The 19,955-nt window shown below is 39.8% G+C and overlaps 1 protein-coding gene across 1 annotated transcript in view; it reads left to right on the forward strand.

The window, feature by feature from the left end:
* atp6ap1.1.S (ATPase, H+ transporting, lysosomal accessory protein 1, gene 1 S homeolog) overlaps positions 1-16,250 on the forward strand; it is a 37,610-nt gene extending 21,360 nt beyond the window's left edge. Inside the window, 4 exon segments of the mRNA NM_001094789.1 lie at positions 11,328-11,566; positions 12,517-12,570; positions 13,467-13,710; positions 15,749-16,250. Coding sequence (NP_001088258.1) covers positions 11,328-11,566; positions 12,517-12,570; positions 13,467-13,710; positions 15,749-15,958 — 747 coding nt within the window. The 3' untranslated portion in view covers positions 15,959-16,250.
* The last annotated feature ends 3,705 nt before the right edge of the window (positions 16,251-19,955 follow it).

A 19,955-nucleotide genomic window follows, 5' to 3' on the forward strand; every position in this document is an offset into this window, starting at 1 on the left:
CAAACTCCAGGGGTTTGTCATCTATGGCAGTAATTCGCAGGGGAGAAGACAATGGAAGCAGAGGAATCTTCATGCGTTCGGCAAAAAAGGCATCCATGAAATTGCCATCCGCTCCGGAGTCGAGGAAGGCCCTTTCGAAGATAGACTTACTTGCCAGGTGAATCTGCAAAGGAAGAAGAAGCCTGCGTGAATTTTCTTGATACTTCTCCAGAGAACCTCGAGTGATGCCCCCTACATGAGAAACCTGAGACATACCTCGGGGTACAAAACTCTTGGCTTTGGCAGGACAGGCGTTGGCAAAATGGGAATGCCCACCACAGTATAAACAGAGACCTGCCATACGTCTTCGGAGTCTTTCCTGCTCGGAGAGGCGAGTCTTTCCTACTTGCATGGGTTCCTCCAAGGGAGACGTCGACACATGGGTCACCGGAACAGCGGGTGTTTGCAGAATCGGCCTTTGAAAGCGAGGGGCCAACATGGGAGAAAATCGTCTACTGCGCTCTCTCTCCACCTGGTGCTCTCTGAGACGAGTGTCCACCTTAATGGATAGAGCGATCAACCCTTCCAGGGTGTCAGGAGTCTCTCTGGAGACGAGATCATCTTTGATGCGGATGGATAGGCCTTGGTAGTATACGGCCTTGTAAGCGTCATCACACCAGGAAGTCTCCGCCATCAGTGTTCGGAAGTCTATAGCATACTCATTGACACTGCGGCTTCCTTGCCGGAGCTGCAAGAGACGGGCAGGGGCGTTCGTAACCCGACCTGGAGCATCAAAAACTATACGAAAAGCCTGGAGAAAGTCTTTAACATCAAAAGTCAGCGGGGAATTCTTCTCCCAAAGAGACGTGGCCCACTCTAGTGGCTTGCCTTCCAATCGAGACATCACATACCCCACCTTGGAACGCTCGCTAGGAAACTGTGTGGGTTGGAACTCAAATTGAATTTGGCATTGCGTGGCAAATCCCCTGCAGGCTTGTGGGTCCCCACTGAAACGAGGGGGAGGTGGAATGCGAGGCTCACCTGTCGGGTAGCTTGTGTTCGTGGGGGCTGCCGCCATGGGGGGATCCCCAGTAGGTGGAGCAGTGGAGGACGCAGAAGGCACTTGAGCCAGCAGGACATCGAGTGCTTGCCCAATGCGAACCTGCTGGTTTTCGTAGTCCTCCATGCGGGATGCCAGTCCGCGGAGCGCTCGTCCGACATGAGGTGTGGCTTCCTCAGAAGGATCCATGGCCCAAGTATAATGTCAGGGAGCCGGGAGCTCCCTCCAGGGAGGTTGTCAGGATCAAGGAGGAAGCCCTCTTGAGGGAACAAGGTCGCGGTGTCCAAAGGGTTAAACGAAGAATAGTCAGGATCAGGCAAGAGTTCACAGGCAGGCAGAATACAACAAGGTCCAAGGTCCAGGCAAAGGGGTCAGGAAACAGATCAGGAACAAGATTTGGCAATAAGGTACACAGGAAACCCAGGATACACTTTAGGGAAGGTAATCCTATACTTGGGCGCCATTCTGGCGTCTAAACAGGCTTTTTATTTGAATTTGGCGCCTTAGTGACGTCATTGACGTCCTTGCGCCGACGTCGGCGCACTGACGTCATCGCGCCGGCGCCGCTTACCCACGTGGCGGCCATGGGCGCCGCCATCTTGGGAGCGACGCCGGCAGGAGAGGACGCGCCGCCCGGAGCTCTTGGACCTGCTCCGGGCGGCGCTCGTGACACTTACATTTCAATATATTTAGATTTGTAGTAGTTCTAAGACTTTAGTTTTTTGACCAGGATCAATTAGTCCAGTCATCCATAAATTTGAATTTAAATGTGGTTCAGCTGTTTTTGCCCATATCGCTTCTTGCCAACACAATTGATCTGTGATTAAATATCTTTCATGGAGGGGGGAGATTCTAAAATGAGAGTACTATATGAGAGTAACTTTTTTCGTAGAAGCAACAAAACGAAGGATTAAGGTGAAATTCCGATTTTTCGATTTGATAAATAAATAACCCCCTAAAAGTTACCTATAGCTCATTTTGATAATTTTTCATTGATAGGGCTGCTTTTGTAAGTAATTCTTACTTGAAGTTCCTAAACCTGTTTTGCCAACCTGACTGTCCCTCATCAACCTGTCAGCTAGAGTTTTTAATGCTAATGGACTACTTTTGCACAAATATGGCAGCCCCTTCATAGAGAAACATGGGGGGATACTTTTTAGGTAAAATTATAAATAGTATGGAAAGACAATGTTATGAGAAAGCTTTCATTTCTGGTGTCAGTACAAAAAACCAGCACAAAAAGACAATCACTGCTGGGAAGAACTCTAGAAAATGGGATTGTCCTGTCTTGTCTAATTAAAAAACATACTGTTACTGCGTAATTATTCATAGGCGGCATTGCACACCTCTTCTCTGCCGCCTGCAATATGACTTATAGCAGCTCCAATGGGCCCCAAGGGCCTGAGTAAATACCTGCACCCCTGTAGTTATTCCACTGGTTCAGAATATGGAAATGAACTATATGGCAGCCAAATCCTAGAGGATTAACACCCCTGGGTATTAAGCTTTATGCTACATTATTAAATATATATGATTAAACATTGGTAGACATTTCCAGTGTTTTTCCAGTTTATAGATTACCAAAGATGGGAGTTAATGAGAACCCAGTCAATTTATATTTCATTTGTATTTTAAGTGAATATTTAACCTTCTCCTACTTTCCAAAATTAACTATATATATATATATATATATATATATATATATATATATATATATATATATATATATACACATATATGACTTTAGCTGACCTTGTTGGCTTTCTGGAAATGTTTGCACTCTAGAACGCATTAATAGTCACTTTCATCTGGTTTAGACCAGCTGATGCTACGGAAACATGACTTGACCTTACCTAAGTTATTTAGAATGATGTGAAGCAAGAAAAGGGAGTTAGTTTCTGTAACCAGGACCTAGATACTCATTAAGCAATTCTGCATCTCACAGGAATGTATTTGTTCTCTTTTCCAGATACTTTGACTGTCATACTCTTTTGGTGATAAGCACTATGGGGCATTTTAAGGGTGAAAACAGAGCTTGATAGTTCACAAGAAGGAAATCTCAACACTCTCAATTTGCTTTTGTAAATTTATAGGGGCATGTTTACCAAAGAGTAAAGATAGAATAACTTAGTAAATATACATCTCATGGGCACATTTACTAAGAATGAGCACCCACAGAGACATCACCAATTTACTAACAGGCACAGGTGCCAACTCGCTAGCTAAATAGACCATCACTAGTGATCATTTTGCACTCGCACTTTTCGTCTGGATTTTACTGAACTTAACCTCTTTCGCCTTTGCCACCTCAGACCAGGCAAAGTGCTATAAAGCAGCTAGATCTTCCTCAATCTTCTGTCACATACATCACATCCTGTGAGCCAAAAATGCATCAAAGTTCAAAAAAAACAGGCGACTTTTCCTTTTTTTAAAGGAATTGTTCAGTGTAGAAATAAAAACTGGGTAAATAGATAGGCTGTGCAAAATAAAACATGTTTCTAATATAGTTAGTTAGCCAAATATGTAATGTATAAAGACTGGAGTGACTGGATGTCTAACATAACAGAACACTACTTCCTGCTTTTCAACTTTCTTGGTTTCCACTGACTGGTTACCCTGGTTACCAGGCAGTAACCAATCAGAGACTTGAGGGGGGTCAACATATCTGTATTTGAATCTGAGCTGCATGCGGAGGGTCAATTGCAAACTCACTGAAAAGATATGTACCATGTGGGCCCCCCTCAAGTCGATGACTAGCTCAGAGTTATAGAGGAAGTAGTGTTCAGGCTATTATGTTACACATCCAGTCACTCCAGCCTTTATACATTACATTTTTGGCTAACTAACTATATTAGAAACATTTTTTTATTTTGCACAGCCTATCTATTTACACAGTTTTTATTTTGACGCTGAACTATTCCTTTAAGCGGGATTGGCTGCAAAAGTCCTAGCTTACTTTTTTGGGTAAGCGGGTTTTCTCAACACATTTTATAACATTTGGAACATTCATACAGTGGGGGCATTATATTAACTCTTGTCTTTATTAAGGTTCCCTGAACATGTGTAATATAAACTGGTAACTTAAACCATTTGCAGCAACATTTATAATAAAGACATCCATACAACTTTATATTACCCGCCCTATGCAAATTGACCGAAGTTTTGCTAGGCACCAATGAATGCTGGCGCTTCTTCGATACGAAATGCTCGCACAGCCGAAGTAACGCTAGTGAAAAGTCACCAGCGCTCGATGCCCGGGACAAAACTTTGACAATAGTGAATAAGCGCATTCGTAGCATATTTGGGCCTGGTGAAGTGTTGCGATGGGTGCGAAGCTGATGCTGGCGAAAATCCGCCCATTAGTGAATCTGGCCCATAGGGGTAAATTTATCAAAGAGTGAGGTTCCACCACTAGAGTGAAATTCAGCAGCTCTCCATTCATTTCTATGGGATTTTGAAAGGCGTATTTATCATTGGGTGAAAGTGAAATTTCAACCTTTTGATAAATATGCCTTTAAAAATCCCATAGAAATGAATGGGAAGTGGCGGAATTTCATTATTAACTTCACTCTTTGATAAATATACCCCATAGAGAGCTGAAGAGTTCCCTTCCCTCTCTACACACTTTGATAAATATGCCCCGTGAATCATGTTATCATGAAAAATCACCAACATCATTAGAATTTTTCCATGCATTTTATTTCGTTGGTAAAAATGTTTTTTTTTTTTAAATGGAAAAAATAGGGAAAAAATCAACACTATTAAAATGTTCCACACATTTTGTTTTTGCAGGAAAAAAAATACATTTTTTATGCAGGAAAAATTCCTTGCCACTGACTCCAATGGATTTTGTAGCATTCTGCAGAAATTTCAAAGTTTTCCACCACTTAATCCATTTTTTTCAGAATGGTCTAGTTTTATTCATCACAAGTGGTGACATACATTGCATGGACCCCTGTGCTGGAGCAGTGTTTGGGCCCTTCTCCCATTACATACAAACAATAGATGGCATTTTAGGAAAATATTTATAGGCATCTTAAGAAGGTTTTAAAGATACCAGAAGCAAATCACAGCAAGAATAATATATTTCAATAACTGCAGAAGCTAATTTAGACTGCTGCTTTAAAATGTAAACTAACCCAAGTGTTTTCAAAAATGTTCAAGATATTTTATCCATATTTTTTATTTCTCTATTAGCTGGTGTACTTGACGGTGGGTGTGTGGTAAAACATTGACAACTAGGCAACTGTAAACGTTTTTACTGTCTATATATGCAATCATTGATCATGTATAGCTGAGAGATTTTCAGTGTGTCAAACAGTTAGCAAGGTGAAAAAAAAATCTGTAGGGTCATGAGGTTTACTTACCAAGTATATAGACATGATGTCAACTGAAAGGTAGTAAAATCACTTTATGGGTGGAATTTAATTTCACTTCACATTTCCATAAATATATATGAGGTTATGTAATAAAAAGTGTAATGTTTGTAATAGGCTGCGTGACCTATAGTAATAACCAATCAGCAGGTAACTTTTACTGGAATTTTTACCATTATATCCCCATTATATCATAGGGCCTTATATGCTAAGATCTACTTGTTTGGCAAATTTAACAAATGTGCAGGTGGTGGGTCAAGCTTATTGGTAATCCCCCACCACCACCAGAGATAGACATAGTACTCATTTTTCAGCCACCCCAATCAATATCTGTCCCAACAGAATATCAGTTATGATGGCCACGATTTTGGCCATGTACATGGGACAATAACATTGACAACTTGACCAGGAGTGGCACAAGAGACAACATAGAACTGTGTATGGGCAACATTAATGTTACCATATCTAATGCAGTATCAAGGCTTTCACCATATGACAATATAATTAGGGATGGGCGAATTTTTTCGCCTCGTTTCGCCGAAAAAATTACGCCCATAGACTTGTATGGAGACGTGCGTCAAAATTTTTTTTTTTACGCCCATAGACTTTAATGGGCGTCTGCGACATTTCGCCAGCGGCGAATTTTTGGCGAAACGAAACAGGTCAAATTCGCCCATCCCTGAATATAATCTAAGCATCAAATTTGTTGAAAAATTGCATATTACTTTGCTTTTGCTGGCAACATTTTATATGCTTTTTTGTAGCAACAAAAAGGGTTTGTATATGGTTTCCACCTCACCCCTTTAATACAGGCCATATATTGAATCCACAACCTGCATGGCTAATTAGCAATTAGCTTAGATACATGCTGGAGACTGAACTATATTTGTGTGTTATGTATCAGAATTGATTGCTAATTTAATTAATTTGTAGATAACAAGTTGTCTACTTCTGGGCAGTGTCATTCTGTGGCTACAATCCTAGTTGTGTATACAAATACAATTTTGAAAACTCTGTGCTTGGTGGATGGGATCAATTACCAATTTTGAGTACCTTCCAGAACTGTTTGTGTAGACTGGTGTACACTAACTGCAGGGTTACCATCTAAAAGATTATGTAGTGCCAGGTTACATGAATAGCTTCAGACACATTTCTAAAATGTACTTTCCATTAATTATATCACCATCAGGGCTGGATTTAAAGATTTTGTGCCCCACAGCCGCCACTCACCATTTATTGATCCCACCCACCCCTTATGCTCTCATCCCCTTTCACCCAACCATTACTTGCAGCTTCCCCTACGCTGCCCCCCTTCCTCTGATTCCCTCTTGCAGAATGATCGCTTCCATTGGGGACTATCCAAGTGGGAGTCCCCAGTTGAGGTTTTACCAGTGAGTATGTATGCTACCCCCTGGTTTTTGTTGCCCTGTACCTGGGTTTTGTGATATGTGCACAAATCTGAGCCCATCAATAGGGATGTAGCGAACTGCCGATTTGGTGTTCGCGAACGCCGTTCGCGAACACCGGCAAAAAATGCGAACGTTTGCGAACAGTTCGCGAACTTCGAACACCCGCTAAAATCATTCGAATCGAACGATCGAAGGATTTTAATCGTTCGATCGAACGATTTTCTTTCGAATCGAACGATCGAAGCATTCGATCGAATGCTTTTCATTCGATCGAATGCTTACAATCGTTCGAACGAATAAAAATCGTTCGATTTTTAGCGGTCGAAGGAATTCGAATGGTCGAACGATTTGTATTCGAATCGAACGCGAACTCAAAATGCGAACGTCGCGCGACGTTCGCGGACATTCAGCGGACGCGAACGGTCGAAGTTCGCGCGAACAAGTTCGCTACATCCCTACCCATCAACCATCATTTTGGATGTGAGAAATACATGACAGGTTTTACTATATGTTTCATATGGTGGAAAATCCATGTCCTTAGGAGATGCAAGTAGGCCACAGTAAACAAAACCAGAGTGTTTGGTATTAATATGTTTTTTATCTGGTCTTCTTGAGTCTAGTATTTTTAGAATTCCTTATCCGTGCCTCCATGTAAGATATTTCCAGGTAGTTCATTTCTCAAAACATTCATGGATTCACAGACAGATGTCTTGCTGCGTTTACTGCCAATCCCTTTGACCTATTTGGCAAACTGAAAACCCCAATCTAATTGCCACTTGACCAACTGTGAAATGCTGACATACACTGTCACTGCTTTAATAAATGCAACGTTTTGTACTACTTGGCTAAATGCTAATTTGGAAAGGAATTTCCCAGTAAACATTAGAAATGAAAAGTTAACCTTAACACTTTATTAAGTAAAACAACAATATATAATTCAGCTAGGCTAATGAGTTTATGTAGTTAAAACAGAAATCCTTTTCTGAACATTCTGAAAGAGATTACATTTCAGTTCTAGTCAGCATTGTGTAGCAACTAATGATGGATGAATCATGTGTGCCAAACTGTGCAACAATTTTTTAAACTGCATAGTGCTTTTTAAACTATCCATTATAGTTTATGGGTGTTTTTTCCTTGTAAAACAAGGCTCAATATTTTGCTCAACCCTAGTAGCAACATCAATGTGAAACCAAAGTCAAAAGGTAAGGTTTCTATGTTTGTCACAATGGTCCTTTTGCATCTGCAGCCAGAAAGTTCAAGGCCACCCTTATTTATTTACTGTTATAACATAGAAATGTGTCTAACTAGGCAATATAGTTGGGTGTGAAAGATAACCAGAAGAGATCGAAAGGGATGTGAAAGGTAACCAGAAGAGAACGCAGAAATAAAATATCTACACCCTACAACAGTTATCAGGAAGATAGACTTGGCAGCCTGCAGAAAGACCTAAGGAATGCATCTGGCACATTGTGCTCACAATTTAGTTCAATGGAGATATGGTTTTGAATGTGAGCTGTAAATGTTTTAATAAAAGGGGCTCAATGTCTTCAGATTTTTTCATTAAGATTATACCTATGTGGCAAGCTGGCGGCTTGAACACGTAACTTTTAGGGGGATTAGTAAATGGTGGGCAGGCAGCATAGGACAAAGCAGCATAAAGACAGGGACACACAGCTTCTTCAAGAAAAACACATGTTTATTTTTCCCACTTTCCAACAAACACTGTCAATAATGCACAGACACAGGGGTGACCATTGTATCATACAAACAAAACAAAATAAAAACCTTGCCCACTGGGCACTACCTTCACACGTTGAAGCAGTCCCTGACTAGACTGGGCCCCTTGTGGACAACCAGCACAACAAATAGTTTGGCTCACCCCTGTACTCACAGGACTTTCTCCCAGGTAATATTCAGCCTCCTGGCTTCCTCATTCTCTTCACAATAATCTCTGTGAGAGTCACAGGCTCCCTCTGCTTCTTGCAGTAACAGGCAGCATTCCCAGCTCCTCTGGGAGTTCCTCACACAGCCAGGTCTCCAACCTGCTGTGCCCTAATGAGAGACACACTCTCCCATTCTAATTAACTTTAAATAGTCTTTCCACAGGACAGCTTTCCTGTGGAAGGTGAACTCCAATCTCTGGACAGGATCTGCGGAATGGAGTCCCTGGCTACTAAAGTCTTTAAACAGAGCACTGATTCTCTGTTTCATAACTCCCTTCCTGGAGCCTATCTCCATACCTGGGAAGAAATTAAAGGCTAGAGTGACCTTTTTCCACCTTTTCCTAGTCACTCCGTACAAAGTACATAATGTAGATACATAGGGGCACATTTACTTAGTTCGAGTGAAGGAATAGAAGAAAAAAACTTCGAATTTCGAATGGTTTTTTTTGCTACTTCGACCTTCGACTACGACTTCGAATTGAACGATTCAAACTAAAAATCGTTTGACTATTCGACCATTCGATAGTCAAAGTACTGTCTCTTTAAAAAAAAACTTCAACCCCCTACTTCGGCAAGTAAAACCTACCGAGGTGCAATGTCCCCTAAGGTCCCCATAGGCTTTCTAACAATTTTCTGGTCAAAGAAAAATCGTTCAATCGATGGATTAAAATCCGATTGATATCCTACCATGCTGCCATTGATCATCAGGCCATGTACATTTCTACCTTTTTCTGTTGACATTATGACCAGAGGTTGAAGCCAGTGGTATGTGAAAAGGATCTTGTGGCTGACGATGTTGATTTAGTAAATTTTATGATAATCGCAATGCTAAGTACTATAAGCTACAATTACTTTTTTGTATTCTGTTTTACTGATGTTTGGGTGAATTTCAGCAACAATTCATAGGGTTATTGCATTTGCTTATTCTTAATGATGTAATGGAGTGTTGCAAAATGAGTCACATGGTCCCTTTTAACTAATACATATATTTATATATTCTGTGTATAACTTTTTGTCTACATTTTTCTACTAATATTCTAGTACTAATTATTATTCATTATCGGCATCTTGTTTTTTGCAGCACTCTACAATACTACTGCAACAAACAATATGATGTATAGTTGTATGTGTATATATACTGTACATGGATATATATGGCACACCCAGACAGGTCAACAGCAGGACTAGTTGTAAATGTTGTCATTTATTTCTTGTCACGATAAAGTTCTATCTGGTCTGTTGTGTTCAAAAAAACCTTAAAGGAGAACTAAACCCTAAAAATGAATATGGCTAAAAATGACATATTTTATGTAATGAACTTATTGCACCAGCCTAAAGTTTCAGCTTCTCAATAGCAGCAATGATCCAGGACTTCAAACTTGTCACAGGGGGTCACCATCTTGGAAAGTGTCTGGGACACTCACATGATCAGTGGGCTCTGAGCAGCTGTTGAGAAGCTAAGCTTAGGGGTTGTCATAAATTATCAAGCAGCAAATGAGGTTAGCCTGTAATTTACACTGATGCTACAATGTTGATTATTAAATTTTGATGCTAGTTGCACTGGTGTCTGTGCTGCTATGTAGTAATTATCTGTATTAATTACTAATCAGCCTTATATTGTGACATTTATATTCTATGTGTACTGTATATTGTGAAGGGGTCCCTAAGCTCAGTAAGTGACAGCAGCACAGAGTATGTGCAGTGAATCAGCAGAAAAGAAGATGGGGAGATACAGGGGCATCTTTAGAGACACAGATCTTTACTGCTTTAGGGATAGGGTATCCTTGGGCTGGTATAGAAGCCCAAAACATAATGTACAACATTTCTAGCCAACTTCTTTAGTTAAGCTTTAGTTCTCCTTTAAACTGACCACACATGTCAAAACTTGCAGTTTGATTTAGGTACAGTATAGTGGTGTCCATCTGGGCATGTATGTAAACCATCCTGCAATCCTGTCCATGGTGGACTGTAATTTGGACAGTAATTGCATTTGGTCTTTCAGATAATGTATTCCAATAAGTCACCACCATACCCTAGAAAAGTGGCATTCAGATTTAAATTAGATTTAAATTAGGAATGCAGCAAATCCATGATTTTTTGTATTTGGGCAAATACTGAATCCTCCACAAAAGATTTGGTCCAATAACAAACCAAATCTGAACCATGATATGCATATAGATTATAATATGCAAGAAACTATAAGTAAGATTAAGTGGAAGACTACAACATTCTATTTTTGATAGTTTGCAAAAACAGTATTTCTTCAATAGTGGGAATTTTATCTTATCTTGTTGGTCGCTGTTTTCCTGCACTCACCATCAATGTGCTTCAAATCCAAGAATAAAGTATGAAAAACTGCTGACAATACACAGTTTCAACCTGCAGATACCTTTATTGTGTGGGTCACACCATGTTTCTGGATACTTCCCTTTATCAACCCACACAATAAAGGTGTCTGCAGGTTGGAAACCACATATTGTCAGCAGTTTTCCATCATTTATTGTTGGATAAGACGTGATTCTTGCAGAGCACGTGTCATAACAATTATTTCTTATTGCAGGTTTTACAAACATTTGAGGTGACAGCAAAAATAGGACGACAGCTCCAGAGCCTTGATACAACTGTGCAGTACCCCCCACTAAATGTGACAAATGGAACTGACAGCACATGTGTTTTGATCTATGCCCAGAAAATACTGATCACAGCCAATAATTCATTGGTTTTTGACTTAACAAATATGACATTTGAGGCTAAAACAGCAAATACTTCATTATCTAGTTGTTCAGAATCCAATACTACGTAAGTAAACCCAATATGTATTTGTTCTGTATATTTCATAAGCCTGCTGTTTTCTTCATTAATTGATGTTCCAAGGGCATCATCACAATAAATTTGACATGGCATATATATATATATATATATATATATATATATATATATATATATATATATATATATATATATATGTATATATGTATATATATATATATATCTATATATATATATATATATATATATCTGTATATATATATATATATATATATATATATATATATATATATATATATATATATATAGATATATATATATATGAAAACAATTGTTGTTTCCCATGTGAATATATTGTATTATTGTATTGGTAAAGTGATACTTACACCCACATTAGGTGGGTCCTGGGTATGGCACTTTTTTCACTGTATTTGCATAATAATGAGCCTTGGGAATGGGAATGGCACTTTTTTAACTACTTAGAATTTTTTACTTGAGGGCATCAGTATAAAATTTTAAGCCACTAATCACTTTAGTTTAGATGCATGTACCTGGGGACACTCTGGGAGTCACTGGATCTGCAGCCTTTATTTTATATTTATTATATATATAGTATAAAAACTTATATTTAAATAAACATAGTTAAGTCAGTTGTAGATTCCTTGTAGCTTATTACTATATTTATTAAATGGTGCTAACGGTTGCAATCAGCTTTACATCAGTCCCTACCCCACTGGAGCTTACAGTCTAAGGTTCCTATCACATTTCCACAATGCATTAGGGTACATTTTATCAGAAGCCAGTTGCTCTGCCTAAATTTTGGAGAGTGGGAGGAAACCTGGAGTATCTAGAGGAAATGCATTCAGTGTCACAATCACTAAGCCACTAGGCCACTGATCTAATGTGTACATTGTATAAATCAATACATTTTGCTGTACTTGTAACATAAAATGTAATGATTTTCTTAAAATATGTTTTAGATTGTCATTATTATATTCTTCTCCTGGAAATGGAATTGGAAGCCTTGAAGTAAGGTAAGAGTTTATAAAGAAACCACATTTTATTGTTTCTACCAGCTACCACAAGCATAGAATGTAGCCTCGTTTATATCTATTGTCACTACAGGCTTCTTCTAAGTGCTTTGGGTGTGTTTGTGTATACAATGATTTTTCAAGAATCATTAAGGTTTCTCAAACTTTTTCTTTCCAATAAAAAATGTGTTTTTGGGGTACAGCTTTATATTCATAAAGCGCTGAACTACGGGAAGACCATCTCCCATAGATTCCATTTTAATCAAATAACGCAAATGTTTAAAAAATTATTTGCTTTTCTCTGTAATAAGAGTGCCTTGTACTTTAATACCACCAACTGTAGTAAACGTAAGGTATGGAGATCAAAAGACCCATCATCCAGAAAATCCCAAGTCCCAACTATTCTATAAGAGGTGCTTTAGCTATATGTTTCTTGACATTTTCATGTTTTAGCACTGAGTTAAAAAAAAATATCTTTCTTTGGCTATTAATTATTATTGCTACGATTTAGTCCTATGTGAAAACTTGCAACAATTTTGGCTATAGTTTATATTTTTTTTGCCAACTTAGAGTTGCTGAACAGTTTTAGGAGAAAGACCATAAGGGAAAGTCAAAAAAATGCTTTAATTAATAGTTCAACAAACATGCATTTGTTGTAAACAAAACTTGTATAACTTTAATGAACTTTTCATAAGTTAAAAACAAAATTTCATGTTGGAAAAACACAATATTTATACAAATTTGCACAGCAAAAAAAAGCAGCCTTTAATATGTGTCTGTGTGTGCCTCTGTATTGTGTGAGGGTGGGATCTTCAAATGACTGTAAATTGCATGTAAGTCATACCATTATAAGTTATTATATATAAATATATATATATAGCTTTGCTTTTCTTTACCAGGTTTGTGATGACTAACCAATTCTACCCTGGCTCTGCTAGACACTGGTTCAAGTTAGAGTCTGTTCAAATAATCCCAGATGGAGACGAATCCAGAACTGCTGTGTTTAATACAACATATGCCTCAGTTCCTGCAGAGTATTCATACCACTGTCAGCAAATAGGATCAAGCTCTCTTTATGGAGAGCAGCTAATTAGAAGCAACTCACAAGCAGGGAGATGGGATATATTCATTTCTGAGTTTCAAGTGAGTAAACTATCCATTTCCTGTTTGATATATTTAATAACAGCATAAAAAAATTCTATAATACATAAGCGTATTTACAAGGGATGACCACATTGTTATAATGGACTTTTCTCAGCCTTTAAGTAGCAACTCTGTAGAATCAAGTTTATACAACTGATCCAAGTAATTGATCTTTTTGGTTATATTTCAATACGTTCACAATCTGTTCATTCCATTAACTTGCACAAGTGTAACAACTTACCCTGGTGGTCTAGTGGGAGGGGGCCTGCAGGGACGCCTGCAGCCCCCTCGGCGGGGACGCATGCGTGCAGGCGTGATGACATCAGCGCAGTGGCGCGAAATTTAAAAGTATTTAAAGCCACAATACGTATTTTCACATTGCCCGTTATAGGATCTTGTTCCTGAGTTTCCTGGTGCTTCTGTGATATTGAGCTTTTTGCTATTCTGTAATTTTGATTACCTGGTTTGACCCCTGCCTGCTTCTGACGATTCTGACTTCCAAAATCCTGACCCTGCCTGGTAACTGACTCCTCTATTCTGTAACCCTTCTGATTGATCTCCTGGTTTGACCCTTGCCTGTCTGACTCCGCTTGTACTCTGCCTGCCCCGACCCGGCCTGATTGACTACACTTTCTGTCTACTCCTTGTACCTTGACTTTCAGCCCCAAGACTTTGCATTACCGTTGTGCCCCGTTGCTTTGCACCCCTCTTAATAAGACCTGGCGGCAACCGACTAGCCAAGGGCTCCTCCCGAGGTGAAAGGCGGCTGTTAAAGGCAGAAACAAGAGCCGAGAACAGGGTTCTTAGCATCGATTCTGAATTTAGGGTGCCAACATTAAGGGGCACATTTACTTAGTTCGATTGAAGGAATAGAAGAAAAAATACTTCGAATTTCATACGTTTTTTTGGGCTACTTCGACCATCGAATAGGCTACTTCGACCTTTGACTACGTCTTCGACTTCGAATCGAACGATTCAAACTAAAAATCATTCGACTATTCGACCATTCGATAGTCGAAGTACTGTCTCTTTAAAAAAAATTTCTACCCCCTACTTCGCCAAGTAAAACCTACCGAACCTCGATGTTAGCCTATGGGGAAGGTCCCCATAGGCTTTCTAAGCTTTTTTTGATCGAAGGAATTTCGTTCGATCGATGGATTAAAATCGTTCGAATCGTTCGAATAGCGCTAAATCCTTCGACTTCGATATTCGAAGTCGAAGGATTAAACTTCTACAGTCGAATATCGAGGGTTAATTAACACTCGATATTCGACCCTAAGTAAATCTGCCCCTAAGAGTATGCCTTAAGATTTCTTTGTTTGCTAAGAGTAAGAACTCTGGCTCTTTTGTCAACTCATCAACTCACATTGGATTACACCCAGCTGTCATGATGTCCATTCCATTTGAAGAATACTGTTCTTCTGCCAGTTCCAGTTGTTAAAGGAGATATCTATGCAAAAAACAATGACTTGCATAATGATAGAAAATGTAATTTTAAGGAACTGTCTAATAAAATAGTGAATAATTTACCCCTTATTTTAAAATATAAAGATGGTAGAAATCACTGAGGCTTTCCATGACCTTATAAAAGAACGAGACAGAAAGCCTTGTGCTTTTATACAGGTCATAGAGTGCTAAAGTGATTTCTAATATCCTCATATATTAAAACAAGTGGTACTTTATTTAATATTAAATTATGAGACCCCCAGTCAACTGGATTTGGAGGTGCGCCCTACCAACTAGTAGCACTAGGCCTCAATTTAAAAAAAATGCCCCCTGCACTCATGGTCATGCTCCCAATATTCCCCTTCTACACTTATTATAAAAAAAAACTCATTCTTTCCTTGCAAACCTAGTTATACCACTGTAAACCTGCTGTCTTTGTAATCTGCAGTCTGAACCTTTAAGTGTCTCTGCTACAGGTGATTTGTCTGGAGTACCCCCATACTGCCCAAATGAAAGATTTATGCATTATTTTTATCACATAATGTTTTGGCAATATGCATTGCATCTAATTATTTTGTTGTTTTTTTTGCAGATCCAAGGATTTAACATCAAGAATAATCTCTTTTCCTATGCAAGCGACTGTACCTCTTTTTTTACTCCAGCGATATGGATGGGCCTTGTATCCTCTATTGTTTTATTGTGGATCCTGTCTTATGGGATTTTTATGATAATGCAGCTAACAACAAATGACAAATTTGATGATCCAAAAGGTCAACCATTGTCTGTTCCTCAAACAGAATAACAACCTGTGGGATGATTTGTGGTTCCTATCAATGTTATTCTATTGTAGCTATGCAGCTTTTCTTATTATTCCAGTAGCTATTCTGTCAAAGATAAGTGACATTCAATGTCAGTAATAGTGAAAGAAGACAGGCAGGTATATAAATAATGCAGTAAATCCTACTTAAAACCAAGTCACATAACTTGTTTCTAGATGTTTCACTCCAGATGTCTGTATCTGTCTTAATCCAAGAAGAATTCAGGCTTGTTTTGAATGATACTTCAACTGGGCTTTTTTTGCAATGGAAAAAAAATTAAAAGGACACATCTTTTTTCCAGCTACAGCTGCCTGGAAATTTACAAACATTTATTATATTCTGTGTATTGCATACAGTTCTACCAACAGGTAATTGTTTATTTAACTGTTCTAGTTAAAAATAAATACACAACTGTTTAAATTATACATTTATCTGTATACTCTTCTCCTTTCCTTTTGACCTTATGTGAACCTTTTATGTGACAGTTTTATGCCTGTCTCTAGAATTCCTTGCCACATTCTATTGGACAATGCTTATAAGTCTTCAAATGCTCCCTGGAGACCTTCCTATCTCTTCATAGATGCATCTAACATGCACCCAAAGTGGACGCTCTGAAGAAAAAGAAATAGCGTCTTCCAGAGTCTGTAGGGCTCATTTTTCATCATTTGTGCACATTGTGCAGTGTGCAAAATGTAATTCTACCATGGTTTCCCCCCATGTGAGGTGGTGTTGCACCTGTGTTTAAATGCATATAGTTGCGATTGACACTAATTAGACACAGTTGCTCTGAAAAGCTGCATTGTTCAGATTTTGTCACTTCTGGCGTCTGCATCAAAATTACACCCGTTTCTGACTATTAAGGGCTCTTACTGATGAGCGGTTGTAGCTGTGCTCCCCTGCGTTCCGCTTTTCTGTGTTCAGCCGCAGCATGAATAGAGCATGGAGAGAGCATGAATAGACGCATTACATTTTTCAATGGGGCTGTACTCGCACAGGTGTAGGCGCCGAACGCAGGAAAAATGCAGCATGTTGCATCTCAACCTATGTTCGGTGCCTGCATGCGCCTGTGTGAATACAGCCCCATTGGAAAAATTGTAATGCGTCTATTCCTGCGATCCCATGCGGCTGAACGCAGAAAAAGGAACGCAGGGGAGCGCAGCTACAACCGCTCGTCAGTAAGAGCCTTAGAGAACCATGCACTGCATCTATTCACACAGGCTTGCATCAATAGTCACACATGTGGCTCTTGTAAATGAGCCCTAATATTATGATAGCAAGGCTCAAGGGTATGTGCCTAGGACAGCAGCTTTTAAGCAGGGCATCCCTTGGATGCCTATATGGTAAATTCATTTTGCATTAAGAAAAAATCCTTTTCTACTGCTTGCTGCCGGAAATATTTCCATGAAATCCGGTGGCACGGGTGGGGGTATCAGCAGGTCCGCTCCTGCCATGTGGCAAGGTAAGAACCTTGCCTTAGGTAGCAACCATCGACCAGCAAAAAGCTGTCTCTTATAACTTTAAGAGACGCTCCGCTAGTGCAGGGATTGCTATTGCACTCATTGCAATAGCGATGTGACCCCCCTTTGGCCCACTTTGATGCTGATGTTTAAAGTGCGGAGCGGGAGAGGGGGCAGCATTGGGATGGAGGCATCAGCTCCAGGTCGCGGTGACATCATGTGCACCTGCCAAGAGGCCCAGTGTTTAGGGCAGCACCAGACCAGAATGCATCCCTGCTTAGAAGCAGAATCTTATTTCATGGGTAAATGATAACCCCCTACGTTTTGTGGGGATACTTAATTTTAACTTGAAATTATTTTTTGCATTTTCATTCTACTCAGTTCTACAACTCTTTGTACCATCTAGTGTACCATCTAGTGTACCATCTAGTGTCCTTTTGCCTTAACCCTGATTGCTTTTCATGGGTTTTCACACTTGGCTGGACACGGCCTACTATCTTCTGTTATTACATCATTGTTGACAAGCCTTCTGTTTGATAAATATTCCCTACTCTCAGTCCTTTTGCTGTTATTCTCTACTACACAGTGAATCAGGATAGAGGTCATTTACATAGTGAAGGACTGGGTGTAAAGTTCAAAATATTAAGTAATCCACCATTTTTTTACCACTCTGTGCCCTGCCCTTTTCATTGAAAAATGTTACTGATCTCTGCATTCTGTTTCAGAGCATAGAGACCTGTGACCATCACATGAATACACGCTACTGGCAGTGGGATTTTTTTTGGAAAGCAAATAAAGTATATTTTAAGATCAGTCATGGATTATTTAGATTTTTAGTTAAAAAATATACAGTCTTGTTAAATCAGTCAGTAGTAGAACTGTAAGTTTATTTACCTTTCCGTGATAAGGCTAGCACTATATTTTCCAGAGGTATGCCCTGCTACGTCTATGTTCCAGCTATATATCCCCTTTGCTATGTGAAAGATACTGGGAATTTTTAACGCAGTGCATCCGCCTAGTGAACACTGAGGAATTACACCTCAGGGGTTTTCCACTAGGACAAAATAAACTTCATGCAGGGGCTATTCTGGGGCTGCTGTGGCCAGAGGCAGAAGCCCAGATGCCCTCCCTCCTGCTCCGCGCTTAAAAATGGGTCAAAGGGGGGCAGCATCACTAGCGCAATAGTGCTTTCTGCACTAGGTGAGCCGAATTTCCAGGTTAAAAGATCTTTTTGCTGCCCTTTGTAACTGGCCATTCGCTGCTGCCTGAGGCAAGGTTCTCACCTTACCACATGGAAGGAGCGGCCCTGACCACACAAGTGCAGAAAACAAATAGTAAAACAATTTTATCAATATCACCCCTGCCCTGGGGAACCAGTATGGTAAATCCAACCCTGGCACAGTCTTTACCAGAACATAGTCCTATACTCAACCCCAGATGGACAAAGAAAGTCACAGTTTGGTCCCTTTCCCCAAGGGCTCTTAAACTTTCCCCAGGTTGCTCTACCTGCCCCAAAGTATCTCTCCCTTTAGACAAGGCAGTAGCTCATATGTAGCAGGCTCTCAAACAGCACCTGCCAGTACCCTACCTCAGGCAGAACACTCAACGAGGACTCACAACAGAAGGGTACAGGCATCCACAGCGTCTACGAAGAACTCTTTCAGCTTTAGGTCTGACGTCCAAGCATTCTAGCTGAGTATACAAAGCTTCTTTCTTTATCTTCAGGCTGACCTCCTATCACTTATCTGAAGTTCAAGCATATCCAAAGCCTCTTTCACTGGAATTCCAGCTCTTTTTTCATTCTTTGCTGCCTCAAGCTCCCGAACATCTCTTCCAGGACAAGCTACACACATTGCACTGTCCCTCCCATATCCAAATAATGAGCAACTCTTAGCTGGCCACAGCAGGAGCTTGCCAAGCTGTAGGAGATTTCCAGAATATAGGGGAAGTGAAAGATATGGAACCCTACAAGAGCAATTCAATTACTGCCCTACAATGGTATCCAGTGCACTTTTAAACCTTCCCACACCTTTCTCAGAGGGGATTAATGAGTGCCTTATGTGACAGAACAGTTGGTAATGCATTGACTTTATACTTAACATTAATTTACAAGAGATCATTTGAAACAGATTAATTAGATGTAGAATAACTTATTCTCCAGCCCCTCAGCATGTTAGTAACCCTATAAACAGCTACAATCAGCTCAGTCTTTGGCACTTTCTGGCACAGATCAGTGCTGACCAGCAACAAGTTGTGTGCACTTTGACTCATGCATCAAGGAATGTAGTAACGTGATCCCACATTTGAGTTTACACTCACTACATGCACTCTGCAGGTAGTTGGATGCTCAGGACTCTTCAAATTGCTAAGTGGTCATTATGAGACACTGGGCCTTTTGTATTGAGTTACTCATATGTTCCTTCTTTGGCCTGACTTTCTGGGTTTGAACCTTTTCTTGGGTTTGAGCCTTTGCTGCCTGCACTGATGTTTGGATTCCACTCCTCCACTGGTTGCAGCCCTGTCT

The sequence above is a fragment of the Xenopus laevis genome, chromosome 3S, assembly GCF_017654675.1.
Source record: "Xenopus laevis strain J_2021 chromosome 3S, Xenopus_laevis_v10.1, whole genome shotgun sequence".
In the NCBI taxonomy this organism is placed as follows: Eukaryota; Metazoa; Chordata; class Amphibia; order Anura; family Pipidae; genus Xenopus; species Xenopus laevis.